This window comes from Nannobrachium achirus (assembly GCF_963921795.1).
Source record: "Nannobrachium achirus genome assembly, chromosome: 13".
Lineage (NCBI taxonomy): Eukaryota > Metazoa > Chordata > Actinopteri > Myctophiformes > Myctophidae > Nannobrachium > Nannobrachium achirus.
The window spans coordinates 31353260-31366841 of NC_137833.1; the positions used below are offsets into that span (position 1 = coordinate 31353260).

At 44.0% G+C, this 13582-nt stretch overlaps 1 protein-coding gene across 1 annotated transcript in view; it reads right to left on the bottom strand.

Annotated features, from left to right (window-relative positions):
• The window catches only part of ccdc88ab (coiled-coil domain containing 88Ab), a 104220-nt gene that overhangs the window by 12551 nt on the left and 78087 nt on the right, over positions 1-13582 (bottom strand). The window contains exons 22-30 of the mRNA XM_080740431.1: positions 12989-13165; positions 11804-11965; positions 9569-9846; positions 4830-4973; positions 4285-4471; positions 3654-3799; positions 2972-3064; positions 2237-2445; positions 1576-1623 (exon numbers count right to left, since the gene is read on the bottom strand). Of these exons, the coding sequence (XP_080596557.1) occupies positions 1576-1623; positions 2237-2445; positions 2972-3064; positions 3654-3799; positions 4285-4471; positions 4830-4973; positions 9569-9846; positions 11804-11965; positions 12989-13165 (1444 nt within the window). The remainder of the gene's footprint in view (positions 1-1575; positions 1624-2236; positions 2446-2971; positions 3065-3653; positions 3800-4284; positions 4472-4829; positions 4974-9568; positions 9847-11803; positions 11966-12988; positions 13166-13582) is intronic.

A 13582-nucleotide genomic window follows, 5' to 3' on the forward strand; every position in this document is an offset into this window, starting at 1 on the left:
ACATTAAGCCATCTGCTATTTATGAACATTAAAAAGAAAAAAATCTTGAAAGTGTGAGAACTACTGAATCGGCCTCAGGTCTTATAATGGGTTAAGCAAATACATTTAAACGTACATATGCCAGTATGAATTATCTTTCTGTCACTCTCACATACACACTTCAGAAAACCAGATACTTGGTCCAACCACACACACACACACACACACACACACACACACACACACACACACACACACACACACACACACACACACACACACACACACACACACACACACACACACACACACACACACACACACACACACACACACACACAGTGTACCAATAAACACAAAGTCCCCGCATGACACAAAGACAGAAAGGGATATTAAAGGGTGCAATCAGGAGTGTAAGGAGATCTAATCAGTCCTGGCAAATAACATCAGGAACAGGGTCAGACATTGCTTGTCTACAGTACAGTTAAATACCAGCAACATGCAGCTGTTGATTTGATTATACTGAATTGTCTTGCACATTTTCGCATTTCTTGTTCTAAATAATTAATAGAGGTATTTATGAGTAACATTCAGTTCTCTTTGCTTAATGCTTATAATGTACAAGCACATTTAGATTTGTTTTGAGTGCAAGTCTGGCAGGAGGCCAAGTGTACATTTTAGTTTTATTTTTGTTTAGTACTTTTGATGTTTTTATCCATTTAGCCAAAGGACCAGTTTCTAGATTTAGTTATTTCCATATCTGTGCAGCTTTAGCTTTGCTGAAAATGGTCAGACTTTTTTTTTATGGTGTGACGAACTGATTAAAGTATTATCAACAACACATCTGCAGTCTTTACCCTCTTGAATAACCACACAAGCTGATCCTGAAATACTGAGCATTGGACATGGTGAGGCATAAAGCATTGCACCTTTTAATACATTACTAGATGGTGGTGGTTCTTTGTGGTTTACAGCAGAGCTGTGCACAGCAGCAGGTTGACATATTGGGCACACACATGACTGAGATCTTTGGAAAGGAAAGCACAAACAGAGGAGGTGAACAGCCCAACTCACCAGAGAAAATACAGTAATAAATTCCTATAGGATGCTTTTCAGTAACTGAAAACTATGCTATACATTAAACCAAGGTGGGTGAGATCTCATAATATTGCATATAATTATACAGTATATGCAAAGGAATGTTGGTCAAAGTGGGGTTTCAACACTGGGGACTAGGGATTTTCAATTCTTTCCAGGTCATGGTTCTTCATGTCCAAGGTATGAGTGACTTAATAAATAAGTGAGTTGTTGTCTAGCGAGAGAGAGAGAGTGCTCGGTAGGAAAACGCACATGCAGAGAGGAAAAATTAATTAACAGAAACACTCTGTCCATGGCCGACAGTCAACCTGTCTCTGCTGCACAGCTCAGCTACAGGCTTTATACAAAAAAGAATCCACAGAAAAATTGTCCAAATGGAGCGAAATGTACCCGGAAGGATTTTATGGTGCAAGCTGACGGACACAGATGACTGACTCACGAAAACATGGCCCCAATGTTTGTCCCACATCCAACCCACCCCATCAATCTACGGCATACCATTGTTGGAACCCTGCCCTTGGGCATGGGGCTGCTGCCCTCTCCTCCCTTCCGCAGAGAGAAAGAAGCACACCAATGGTTAACCATTCATTTCTACTTCATGTAATATAATCATATGAATGATACTTACACTGTATATACAGTACATGAGCCGATAGTCACGTGTATCAACAATATTACAGAGGAAATATTGTGCATAAATGAGCTGAGTTTTTAATACATACAGTACTTTAAATCACAACCTATTCACTCATTGCTACATATAATTATGTATTTAACTCAGACACAAAAGAGACTGTTCAGTTCAGCAAGTTCATAATCATACAAAGACACACACACACACACACACACACACACACACACACACACACACACACACACACACACACACACACACACACACACACACACACACACACACACACACACACATATAATTATGTAAAAAGCATGTTTATTTCAGCTAAGCTAACAATGAAGGTTTATAGGCCTACATATGCAGACGGTGAATGTTTGTGTGTGTGTGTGTGTGTGTGTGTGTGTGTGTGTGTGTGTGTGTGTGTGTGTGTGTGTACAGACATGTGAAGCACCTGTGCACTGTCTTGTGTCATCAAGTGTATTTTCTCATGTGTGCGTGCACGTGTGCAGACTGTGTACTTACTGCTGCTCCTCCTGTGTGTGAGCGTGTCGTCCAGGGAGTTGGTCCCAGAGCCGATAGAGGAGCTGTCCTGACTGTCCTGAGGCAGAGGCAGGCCCAGGAAGCCCTCGGTGGACTCGGAGCGAGACGGCGTCAGGGTCAGAGAGCGCTGGCGTTCGCGGCTCTTTGGTTTGATCAACTTCTTCATCTTCAACGTGATCCAATTCCCACGCCTGGTCCAAAGTTAGAGTGAGTGAATGGATAAAGACCCCCTCACATATCGTCACCACTATCAGGCAGAAACCTCGTATCTCCAAGTTTCAAATTTGTATGTTTTCTTCGCAAAGTAAAGTCCTGCTTCATCATACGGGATTGTCGAACAAAACTAGTGAAAATAGCAGATCTACAAGCACACAACGCCTCGCACTGTGTGCTTGTAGATTGGCTATTTTCAATAGTTTAAATCATTTTTAAAATGATGATACAAAACAAACGGTTTTGGGAATACAAGGTTTCCACCCGACAAAGACGATATAGTACAGTAAATATTCAAATGTGTCATCATTACTGTCCCCATTTCTACTGGCTTATATTGATTTGAAGTGTCCTTTGTTTTTACACTACTTGCACTTTACCTGTGTTTTCTATTCTGTTAAGAATTCTAGAGCTCAGTAAAAAAAGAAGAAAATACTTGCTAGATACATGCAACATACATACATAGCATCTATAATACCAGTTTTCCAGAAATGAGAGATTTACCTGCGTGGAGGAGATGGGTCGTAGAACTTGTACTGGTCCATGATCTTCTCCTCTAACTTCTCCTTCTGTCTTCTCAGCTCATTCAGTTTGTCTCTGAGCAGAACAGAGAGGACAGAGGACCCAGTGAGACACACACAGAGGAATCCCCTTAACCTCCAAAGATAACAGCTGACATCCTAACGTCAAGGACATTTCATTATAATTTATATTTTACAGCAGTAAAATGATTGTTTCTATGCCTCCGCTGGCCGCGTCATTATGTTTTCAGCTTTCCCTCCGTTCATAAGTCTGTCTGTACGTATGTACATACGTTTGTCCGTCCGTCAGTCCATCCATCAATCCCAACATTGTGCTCATGATATCTCAGGTCAGCCTTGAAGAAATCTAAAACATCTACTTGTACTAGGACTGAAGGATGAACTGATCAGAAGTATGTAGTCAAATGTCAAAGCCACAGTGAGCTCACAGAACATGACAGGAAACTAAGGGGATAGTGGGGAAGGACATGCAACGCAGTATTGAACCGGGGATGTTGTGGTCGTGTGGTCAATGCACTGTCTGCTTGTGTACCGGTGCACCCCACAAAATAGTGGTGTCTAGTTACATGTACTCTCTCTCTTCTACAGTACACGGAACATTGCGAGATACAGTAGAAACAGGCAGAACAGTGGTGTGTAGTTACATGTACTGTCTCTGTTCTACGTGGAACAGGTCTTTGCTCTCCATGGTCTGCTCCAGCAGGGTGCGGTTCTGCAGCATCAGAGTCTGGATCTGGTCCAGCAAGTGGCGGTTCTCCTCCTCCAGGTTCCCCTTCAGCTGACTGAGCAGCTGAAACACACACGCGCGCACAAAGACACACATTATGTCTGGAAAACCAAAAGGAACAGAAACTCTAAAACATTGGCTCAAGAGCTGGCACACAACATCCAAATCTATGTTTAGACACTCAACTCAAAATATAAATGCACTAATACTACTGGTGAATTTAATATTTTATGTCTACAGATTATTCACATAATAAAGCATTGAAATAAAAAGTGTTTACCAGCCCAAATAAAAAACTGCCGTTTTAATCAGGTGTTGCTTAATTTGATTAAGAACTAAAGGTGGATGCATATTGGTGCGTTCTTTTCGTAGCATTTTGGAAATCCAAAATATGGCGACAGCTGTAAAAATCGGAAAAAAATCAAGCCTGGTCTGAAAATAATTAATACATACGTGTGCAAACGTGATTGACATAACCTGTCCTGAGGTTGTTTTATTTATTCACGTATTCCGAAATTCACTATTTATTCACTATTTATTCTCCTTACCTCACACTGGTTGGTGAGCTTGGTGGAGGTGATGTCCAGCTGCTGGAACTGTTCCTTCAACTTGGAGAACTCGGCCTCCAGCCTGGTCTGCTCCAGTGTAGCACTGTTCAGCTGGCTCTTCACGTTCTTATGGTCAACCTGGAGAACATCGTTGTCCCTCACCAGCTGGCGATATGTGGAGTTCAGCCTGGAAAGCACAGAGAGAGAGAGAGAGAGAGAGAGATAGAGAGACAAACAGACAGAGGGAAAGAGAGAGAGAAAGAAATACAGAGAAAGAAATATTATATTTCTTTTAGGAATATTTTATAGTTTTTCCATGGGTGTGATTGACTTGCAACAATTGTTTGTTTCATTGTTGGTTACTAGAATGCTGTTTGTTTGTGTAGTTTTAAAGAAAGTCATTCATAATATCTTATTACTTATATACTTATTATTATTATGTCTTAAAATAATCACCTGTTAGAAACCAGCATTTTTGTTTAAGTCTATGCCCACAAAAGTGTGGTTATGTTTTGCATACAAATCTCCTACTGCACTATACAGACCTGTCATTCTCCTCCTTGAGTAGTTTACACTGGTCTGCTGTGGCTTGGTGGGACTGGTTCTCTGACAACAGTTTCTCCTGCTGCTCCTTTAGAGCCTGTTCTAGCTCCTCCAGTTCTCCTTTACGCTGCAGAAGCTGCTTGTATCTGCACGCACGCACACACAAACACACGCGCGCGCACACACACACACACACACACACACACACACACACACACACACACACACACACACACACACACACACACACACACACACACACACACACACACACACACACACACACACACACACACACACACACACACACACACACACACACACACACTTGAAATGTTTATTTATGACCACCAGTGGTGTAATGAGTAACTCTAGGAACTCTATTTTCATGACGTCACGTGCACATCACATGCCATGTGTGCGTGTACTGTGCAGCCTGCCGTGCATTACTGTATTCAACATCAACACACACGATGGATTTTTTTTTTAACATAGTCTAATTATATTTCTTATTTAGTTACATTGTTAATTTGTTGTTTTTATTTTAGTTTCAATCATTTTTTATTTTGCTTTTTTATATATATACAAAAATATTTTTTATATAAAATACCTTGACTCACTCACACACTACACTAGCCCTGAAGCGGTCGTATGGCAGAATACTGTGCCAGAATATGTGCCGCTCAAGCAGAATCACCTAGTATTCTTTAATAAAAATCATTTTAATTGTTGTCCTTGTATTTCCTGGTGTTCTCCTAACTCTGGTCCATAGCATTAAAACTCCACTAGCCTCGACCCAGGCTTTATTTTGGCGATCGGTAGAAAACGCTATGTGTTCCCATGCGCATCTGCCCCATTTGTTGTAATGTGCTTAGTTTTACCTGACCGTCCGAGCTCTTTTAGTGCAGCTAAGAACGTTGTTAGCCTTAAGGTGTCTCCACACCAAACAGCCTACATGAGAATCATTCTGACTGTACACAGACTGCAAAGAACTGCAAAGAACTAAGCACTTTTTTTCCAGCCGACACGACTGTAGTTACTGTATGGCAGTGGTGCCAGGTCTACTTGTTATAAGCAACGTTGATCCTGTCTTCCTATAATGTTGCTAGTTGTGGGTTGCTTTTGTTTGGGCTTGTTTCTGAAGTGTAGTTGCTTATTTGGCCTTGCTTTCAACATTATTTTATAAAATAACTAATGTAATAGAACTCAATAGGTGAAACTGGTTGCTTGCTTTTTGGCTTATTTTCATAGACCTGGTCGCCATTTCACTCACAGAATCTGGCAACCGGAGGCACTCTGTGTTCTCCGTGCAGAGGAAGAAAACAACAACACGGGCAGCAGCAGCACTATTACTAGCCTACTACTACTAGCTTTGCTTTGGATCAGATTGGAATAGGAATTGAGAGTTGAGATTGAGAATATGGTAGGCTATTTAGTAGTGATGCGCGGGTCAGCTTTTTTTCATAACCCGCACGACCCACAGCCCGCACGAAACGTAACCCGCCCGCGCCGCAGAACAATATATAAGTCAACGAATCCGCCCGCCCCGCAACCCGCATTTAAAAAAAAAGATGGTATATCATCTCCACAATAGCTCATCTTTATATACGGCTCTTCTAAGTACCCAAAGTCGCTTAACAGAAACGTTTACAGTAGCACAATATTGTCATGGGCTAAATAAACAAACGTGTTGTTCAAATTGGGGTTTAGCCTAAAAGACATTCATTCAAAGACGTTCATTCTCTCTGGGGCATCGTCGGGGTAAGAATGGCGTTTCATGTTTTATGTCAATCATATTTATACAGCGCTTCGCACTTTAAACAGACAGCAAAAGACAGACAATATGGTTATTGATTAATCACCAGATTTGAGAGATGGGAGCGACTGGAGTCTCGAGGTGAGCGTGGTTGGTTCATTCAGTCAAAAAATCTGTCTCACTTGGGAAAGTTGTGTTTCAAATCGTATCCGTTGACTGGCTGGTTATATAACTTAACCGACACACACAAAGTATTTATAAACGGTCTTGTGTGGATGACAGAGACATAATAAGTGAAATCCTGATCAGCGAGACGCGCTGAATTGTTTGTGCATCTTCTCTGCTGTGCTCACGTTGTGTCAAATGTTGGCAAAATGTGGTTCGCGGCCCCAACAGGAGCGGAATTGGGACGGTCCTCGCACCAAGGAGCTGCGGAGGAGAAAGCTCCTCTCTGGCGCATTTTAAAACTCGCTCGCTCGCCGTGCTCGTATTCAAACGTAGTATTCTTATTCTTATAGGCCTACTCTTTTTAAGAATAAAAGGCAAATAAGAACAGGTGATTATTCTTATTTATTTTTTGCACATGAGAGTGGTGATAACCCGCCCGCCCGCCGCCCGCCAATGGAGTCTGAAAACCTTGACCCACCCACCCGCATGCGGGCAGGTTGGCGGGCGGGTGGGGGCACCGGGTCAATCCGCGCATCACTACTATTTAGTTAAAATGTGTGACAGGAAAATGTCTCTGGCTTTGGGCTTTGTTTCTGCAGCTGCAGCAAACTAATGTGCACTATACAGGAGTATCAAGTCGCCTCAATCCTACCGACCGATTGCAAAAGACTGAGCAGGTTCAGTTTTCGATCGACGGGTTCTGACAGCCCTATCAACGGCAAGCGCCTCTTGCCGACAAGTTGCCGATGGCTCCCGGTCGGCAGGATACGCTTTCTGACGCCTTCCGCCGCCGATTCGTGGCCGAATCTGTGCGTTAAAACCTTGCTTTAACCACAGCAGAGAACACTAGGTGAGAACGTCCTGTTGCGAGGACGTAGGGCCTATACAGTATAAGTGTCAGGAGAGGCATGCCCGAGTATTGTTATGCAAAGCAACCAGCCAGTTAGGGGGATAAGTAGGTTAGGGGGATAGAAGTGTTGTAACTGGCTGTGTTGTAACTGGCTGTTGTAACTGGCCGTCAACACATCTTGACGGCGTGCACGTGCATGCACACATGTGCATGTGAGGCGCGCGTGCGTGCAGCTTGAAAAGAAAGGGAACATCGTTCCTGTGCGCTCCCGCGGCATCTCACCCCTGATGACCACATGAACAGAAGTACAAGGATGCCTCGTACAAAGGCCACAAACAATGACAGTGCAGTCAGACAATATGAAAGAACAGCCAGTTACAAGGAGCCTAAACGGCACAGCTTTGTTAAATACAGTATAGTTGACATACTTGTTAGACACAGCGGACATAAATCCTGGGTAAAGGAAACAACGCCTCCTCCAAATTGAGCTGCTTTCTATAATGGCCGACACTGAGCAATACCTTGCTAACTGTTTGGCCCTCCTTTTAGAGAGGCCTGCCATTTGTAAGCCCCTCACAACCAACTTGAGCACATGCCCTAGGCTGCCAAAGATAAAACCTAAAAGTTTACATCTGTAGCCTAGCTGTGAGATGGTCTGCACTAGCTGTTGATATTTAAGCACTTTGGTTAGAAAGGCTTCTTCCAAGCTGTAGTCAAACGTACAGCCAAACTCGAGAATGGACACTTCCCTAAGGGTTTAATTTACAACAAAGACATTAGGGGTGTTAGCTGAAATGTTAGAGAACACAGAGTTACTGTAAAGCCGAGCATGTTTAACACAGGTTAAACATGCTCGGCTTCAGAGTAGAATGCTTATACAGCATGATGGAGGACATAAAGATAGAAGAGATAACTTTTGATCAGATCTACAATTCTTTCATGCCTACATATGTAGAGGCCCCTGAATACATGGCAACCATTTAAGATGTGGGACATGGTTTCAGCTATTTGCTCATTGCCATGATGAATACAGTGAGGAGCATGATTGCCTGGAAACCAGATGGAGAGATTAGGTTTAGTTGGTAAAACCTGTACTCTTGCTTTCAAAGTAAAGACAACGATGCACTCATCTATGGCAACATTTTTGAACACAGAGTGAGAGACAGAATGGTCCGCAGCAGGGAGACATGCAGTCTTCCCTTGCCGTCTCAACTGAGTCCAGTGCTGCCGCTGCCTTTGCTGTTGTACCCACAGGAGGTGACCTAGGGCATTAATCAGTGGACACACAAATCACATTTGTGAGGCTGACTTGTTTTTGGGGATAAGATCAGTTTACTAGATTTAATCGTCCAGTGCAATGGTTGTTCACAAAGGATTGGCAAACAGGATGTTCACAAAGGATTGGCAAGGGAGAGTCTTACAATTGACATTAAAGACACATCTTGTTCAGTTAGATTATCAAATCTAACACATTGCTGACTGTCGATATTACATTATTGAATTCTCAGCTCAATAACATTACATTATCAGTGCTATTCCGCACAACCCCTTGAAAGTTAAGTACGTAAGTTAAGTGTGGGCATCCAAATTATTTTCTTACATGTACGTTAGAGCCATGAAAGACATGTTTATTATCCTTGACACAAAAAATGTCATATTCTGTCATTGTCATATATTCCCTCTTCTCTATATATTCTCTCTTCTCTTTCCAGGTGGGTAGAGTCATATCTAAATATCCACGCTGTCAATCCATACTACCATGAAAACACAGTATTGTGCCACAAACCGAATCATAAGCCTATACAAATGGAACCAAATTAACCCAATTAATTTGGTTCAGGGACAAATTAGAACCCCCCCCAAGGAACCCTGAGTCCCCTCAAGGAGTCCCTAGACCCCACTTTGAGAACCACTGCTATAGAGTAGACAAATCACCAGGCCAAGCTTCCATGTCCCACAACACTCACCTGTCCTCCAGGTCACGGTGCTGCTGCTCCAGGCTCTTGTGGGCGCTCTTCAGTCCGCCGTGCTTGCCGATCAGGGCCTCGTACTCGGAGGCCTGCCTCTCGTGGAGCGCCGCCAGCTTCTCGTGGTCGCGGAGCAGCAGCTCGTAGGTGGAGCGCAGATCCTCTTTCTCCCGCAGCGCGCCCTCCCGCTCGCCTTCCACGCTGCTCTGCTGGCTCTGCAGCTGGGCGTTCTGCGTCATGAGCGACGCGCTCTGGGAGCTGAGCGTGGAGCTCTCCACCTGAGAGAGAGAGAGGAGGGAGAGGCAGAACATATTGATGCGTTGAATGAATCACAATCCCCCTAAATGGGGGGAAAATACACTGAATTTGGGGTGAGGATTTCACAGTGAGAATGTGAACCCATGTACACCAGTAGAGTGAGCAAAGTGAGATTCAGCTTTTTGTCTTTAGGGGGCACTGTGTGTCCATTCCATTTATTCTCTCTCTCTAAAATAGCTCTCTCCACAGGGAGATGGAAAATTCCCTTTGGAGTGTGCCTGCTGTGGTCACAGTGGGTTCAGTCAGGTCCAAATCCCTCGTCGGCCATTACTAGGAATGTATATTTACAGCACAGAAATAAATGCGCGCGCGCGCGCGCGCACGCACACGCACACGCACACACACACACACACACACACACACACACACACACACACACACTCTTCCTCCACATATACCGGTACCTCCCCTACACACAAACACATGGTGCTCTATGCATACAAGAGCGCGCACGCACACACACACACACAGTGCACAAATCCAGTGTGGTACGGATGTAAGCAGGGTTTGAATGGCAGCCATAAAGACTATTTGCCTAAATCCATAAGCTAAGCTCTATGGGAAGGGAAGCCACAGGAAATCAGAGACTTCAATGAAACAGAAGCACTGAACCGTTATTGCAGTGTATAATATACACACACACACTGCAATATAGGTCAGAAACCAGGGGTCCCCCAATCTCTTCTGGCTGTACTGTGTATCAAAGCTGCACTGTGTGATATTTTTGATGGTCACATGGCCTGAAAATAACATGCAAGATGTGAAGTTCAAGGTTGGATTCAAACGTTAACACTATTAAATAACATGTGCGCGCAGGGGCGTCACAAGGGTGGGACTGAGTTACCAGGGCCCAAGGTGGAGGGGCCTTAATTATTTTATACTTTAGCTATTGAAAAATAGCAGATATACAAGCTCACAGCGAGCTTGTATGAATGTTATTAACCCATTTAGGCCTAGGATTATTGACTGCTTTAACTATTGAAAAATAGCAGATATACAAGCTCACAGCGCGGCACCGAGTGCCGCACTGTGAGCTTGTAGATCTGCTATTTTTGAAAAATCATGATTTTTTTTGCAAGTCTTTGAATATATCTGTTACGGTTAGTTTGGGTAACTCGGTTAGACTGTGGTAAGAGCGCTTGTTTTGTCGTTCACCACACACCAATCACCACCAGATGGCGACGACAGCCATTCACTAGTGAAGGCGCTGACGTCACTCGTTTGCGACTCTCTTTCTTTATTTACTAGCCTAGCCTAGCCTAGCCTGGCCTGGGCATAAATATAACGATTGCATTCACCACGGCTTCGTAACTCGCGCGGCCGGCCCTGGCCCGCTCTTCGCGGCCACTCGCGCCTGCGGCGCTCGGGGGCGAAGAGCAGGACCAAGGTCCGCTGGCCTTCGCGCCGCTTGCAATGTCGTGGACAATCGAGCGGCTCCGCCTGGAGGACGTTGTTGTGGCGACCGCTTGTTCCGCCCCGTGCCGCACGGCGAGCGCTCCGTTTCTCTATCTAACCGTTTCTCTATCTAACCGTGACATATCTACTTAAAAGCGAACATTTGTAACTCAAATAGTTACTTCTGGGTGGTCCCTGGAACAACATATTTTGAGATGGGGGTCCGTGGCCAAATACCTGTAATTTTGGGGGTCCTTGACATGAAAAGGTTTGAGAACAGCACGATTTAGGGGAAGGATTTAGAAGTCGGGTCAAAGATCGGGTCAAAGATATTCAAAGACTTGCACTCATTTTCCCGATTTTTCAAAAATAGCAGATCTACAAGCTCGCAGCGCGGCACTCGGTGCCACGCTGTGAGCTTGTATATCTGCTATTTTTCCAAAGTTAAAGCATACAATAATGGTTAAAGTGGTTAAAGTCTAACGCGACTCGGGCGCGTTCCAGGTATTTGAGAGTTAATACCTGTAACTTGGCGTTCTGTGTCTGTAGCGTGGTGTTGTTCTCCTGCAGGGTGGCAGTCTGTCTCTGCAGGGCCACTATCTGAGCCTGCAGGTTGCTGCTCTGCGTCTCCAGCTGTTTGAGTTGGCTCCTTAAGGCTGTCTTCTCAGCCTGCAGCGTAGCATTCTGGGAAATGGGCATACACAAATTACGTGGGGATATTTAGATACGACCGAATTCAAGGGGGATGTATAAACACAAATGTGTTGCACCATTACCATCTCCTTTAAAGGTGATACACCATGAAATTTCACTTTTCCTATTTTAAAACCTTTTTTTGGGGTCCCACTAGCACCTTCTATCCTCACAAAGTCCCATTTCTGACCGTTGTGTTCTCTGGTTTTGGGAAGGCAGAGGTTAAAAGCATCCCACGGGTTCTCAAAACAGGCTGTCCAGATTTGCTGGAAAAAAATGATTTTTTTGGCTGTCCAGATTTGCTGGGGGGATGGCGCAGCTCAGGCCAAAGGTGGTACTGCAGCTGAAAATGCTCTGAGAGCCATTCAAAAATGAGAGAGGCTCTCTATTCAGGAGTGGTAATTTAGCCTCAAACCTTTTGAAAAACGTTTTTGGGACATAAACAATATGACATAAATAATTTTTAAATGCATGGTGTATCACCTTTAATATCTCCGACAGGCAGAGATCTTGAATCGATCGTGTCTCACTGTCTGTGTGTTTGTCCACAGCTAATCTCTGAAACCGCTGGGCTTATCAGCGTCATATTTCTGAAGCATGCTGCCAGCAGCCCAAGGATCTATGTAATTTATTACTTTATAATCACTGAGCAATCATCCCTCCAGAGCATGGGATGAGTATCCCCCGTTGCTGTTGGCAACTCGCTTATACTCCTAAGTACTCCCTGTACCAAAGCACTGATTCAGTTCATACTCATAAATCACATGTAACAAGTTATTTTTTAGTTAAGTTAGACATGTCAAGCCAACTTATTCTCCCATTTCCGCAAACTCAATTGTAGATTGTTCTCCAAGCAGTTGGGAACAAATACACTTTGCACACACACACACACACACACACACACACACACACACACACACACACACACACACACACACACACACACACACACACACACACACACACACACACACACACACACACACATTTGCGGTGAGTTGGCTGTGAACCTACATTCCTCTCCACCTCGATGAGCCTGTCTTTGACTTTGAGCAGCTCTCTCGTTGCCTCGTGGCTCTCTTTCTCCCATTTGCGGACGGACTGCGGGTCCTCCTCTCCTTTAGGTGGCGACGTCTGCACCATCCTCTCCTCCTCCTCCCGCTGACGTAGAGCCTCGTAGTTCTTTTTCACCTAGGAGTCACATACACCACTATGTGAAAACCTTTTCAAGTCACCCCCAAATGATGAAGGCCACAGACCTTCATCAGAAAATATTTAGTGCCAGGGACCCCCATACAAGATATATTCTATATTCTTTATTCTTTTCACATTTTTTCAAGATTTAGAAAAACAACAATCTGATCTACAAGCTCAAGACGTGTCACAATGCGACACGTTGTGAGCTTGTAGATTGGCCATTTTCAAATAGCTAATGTAAATAGGCTATTTGTGGTTAAACATATTTAGCTGCTAAATTAATTTATTTATCTGGGGACCCCTATGGAACCCCTCAAGGACGCCTGTGAGTCCCCGGACCCCACTTTAAGAACCAATAACATACACTTTATAAATCATTATTCACACATTTATTGACAAAGGTTTTCCTCT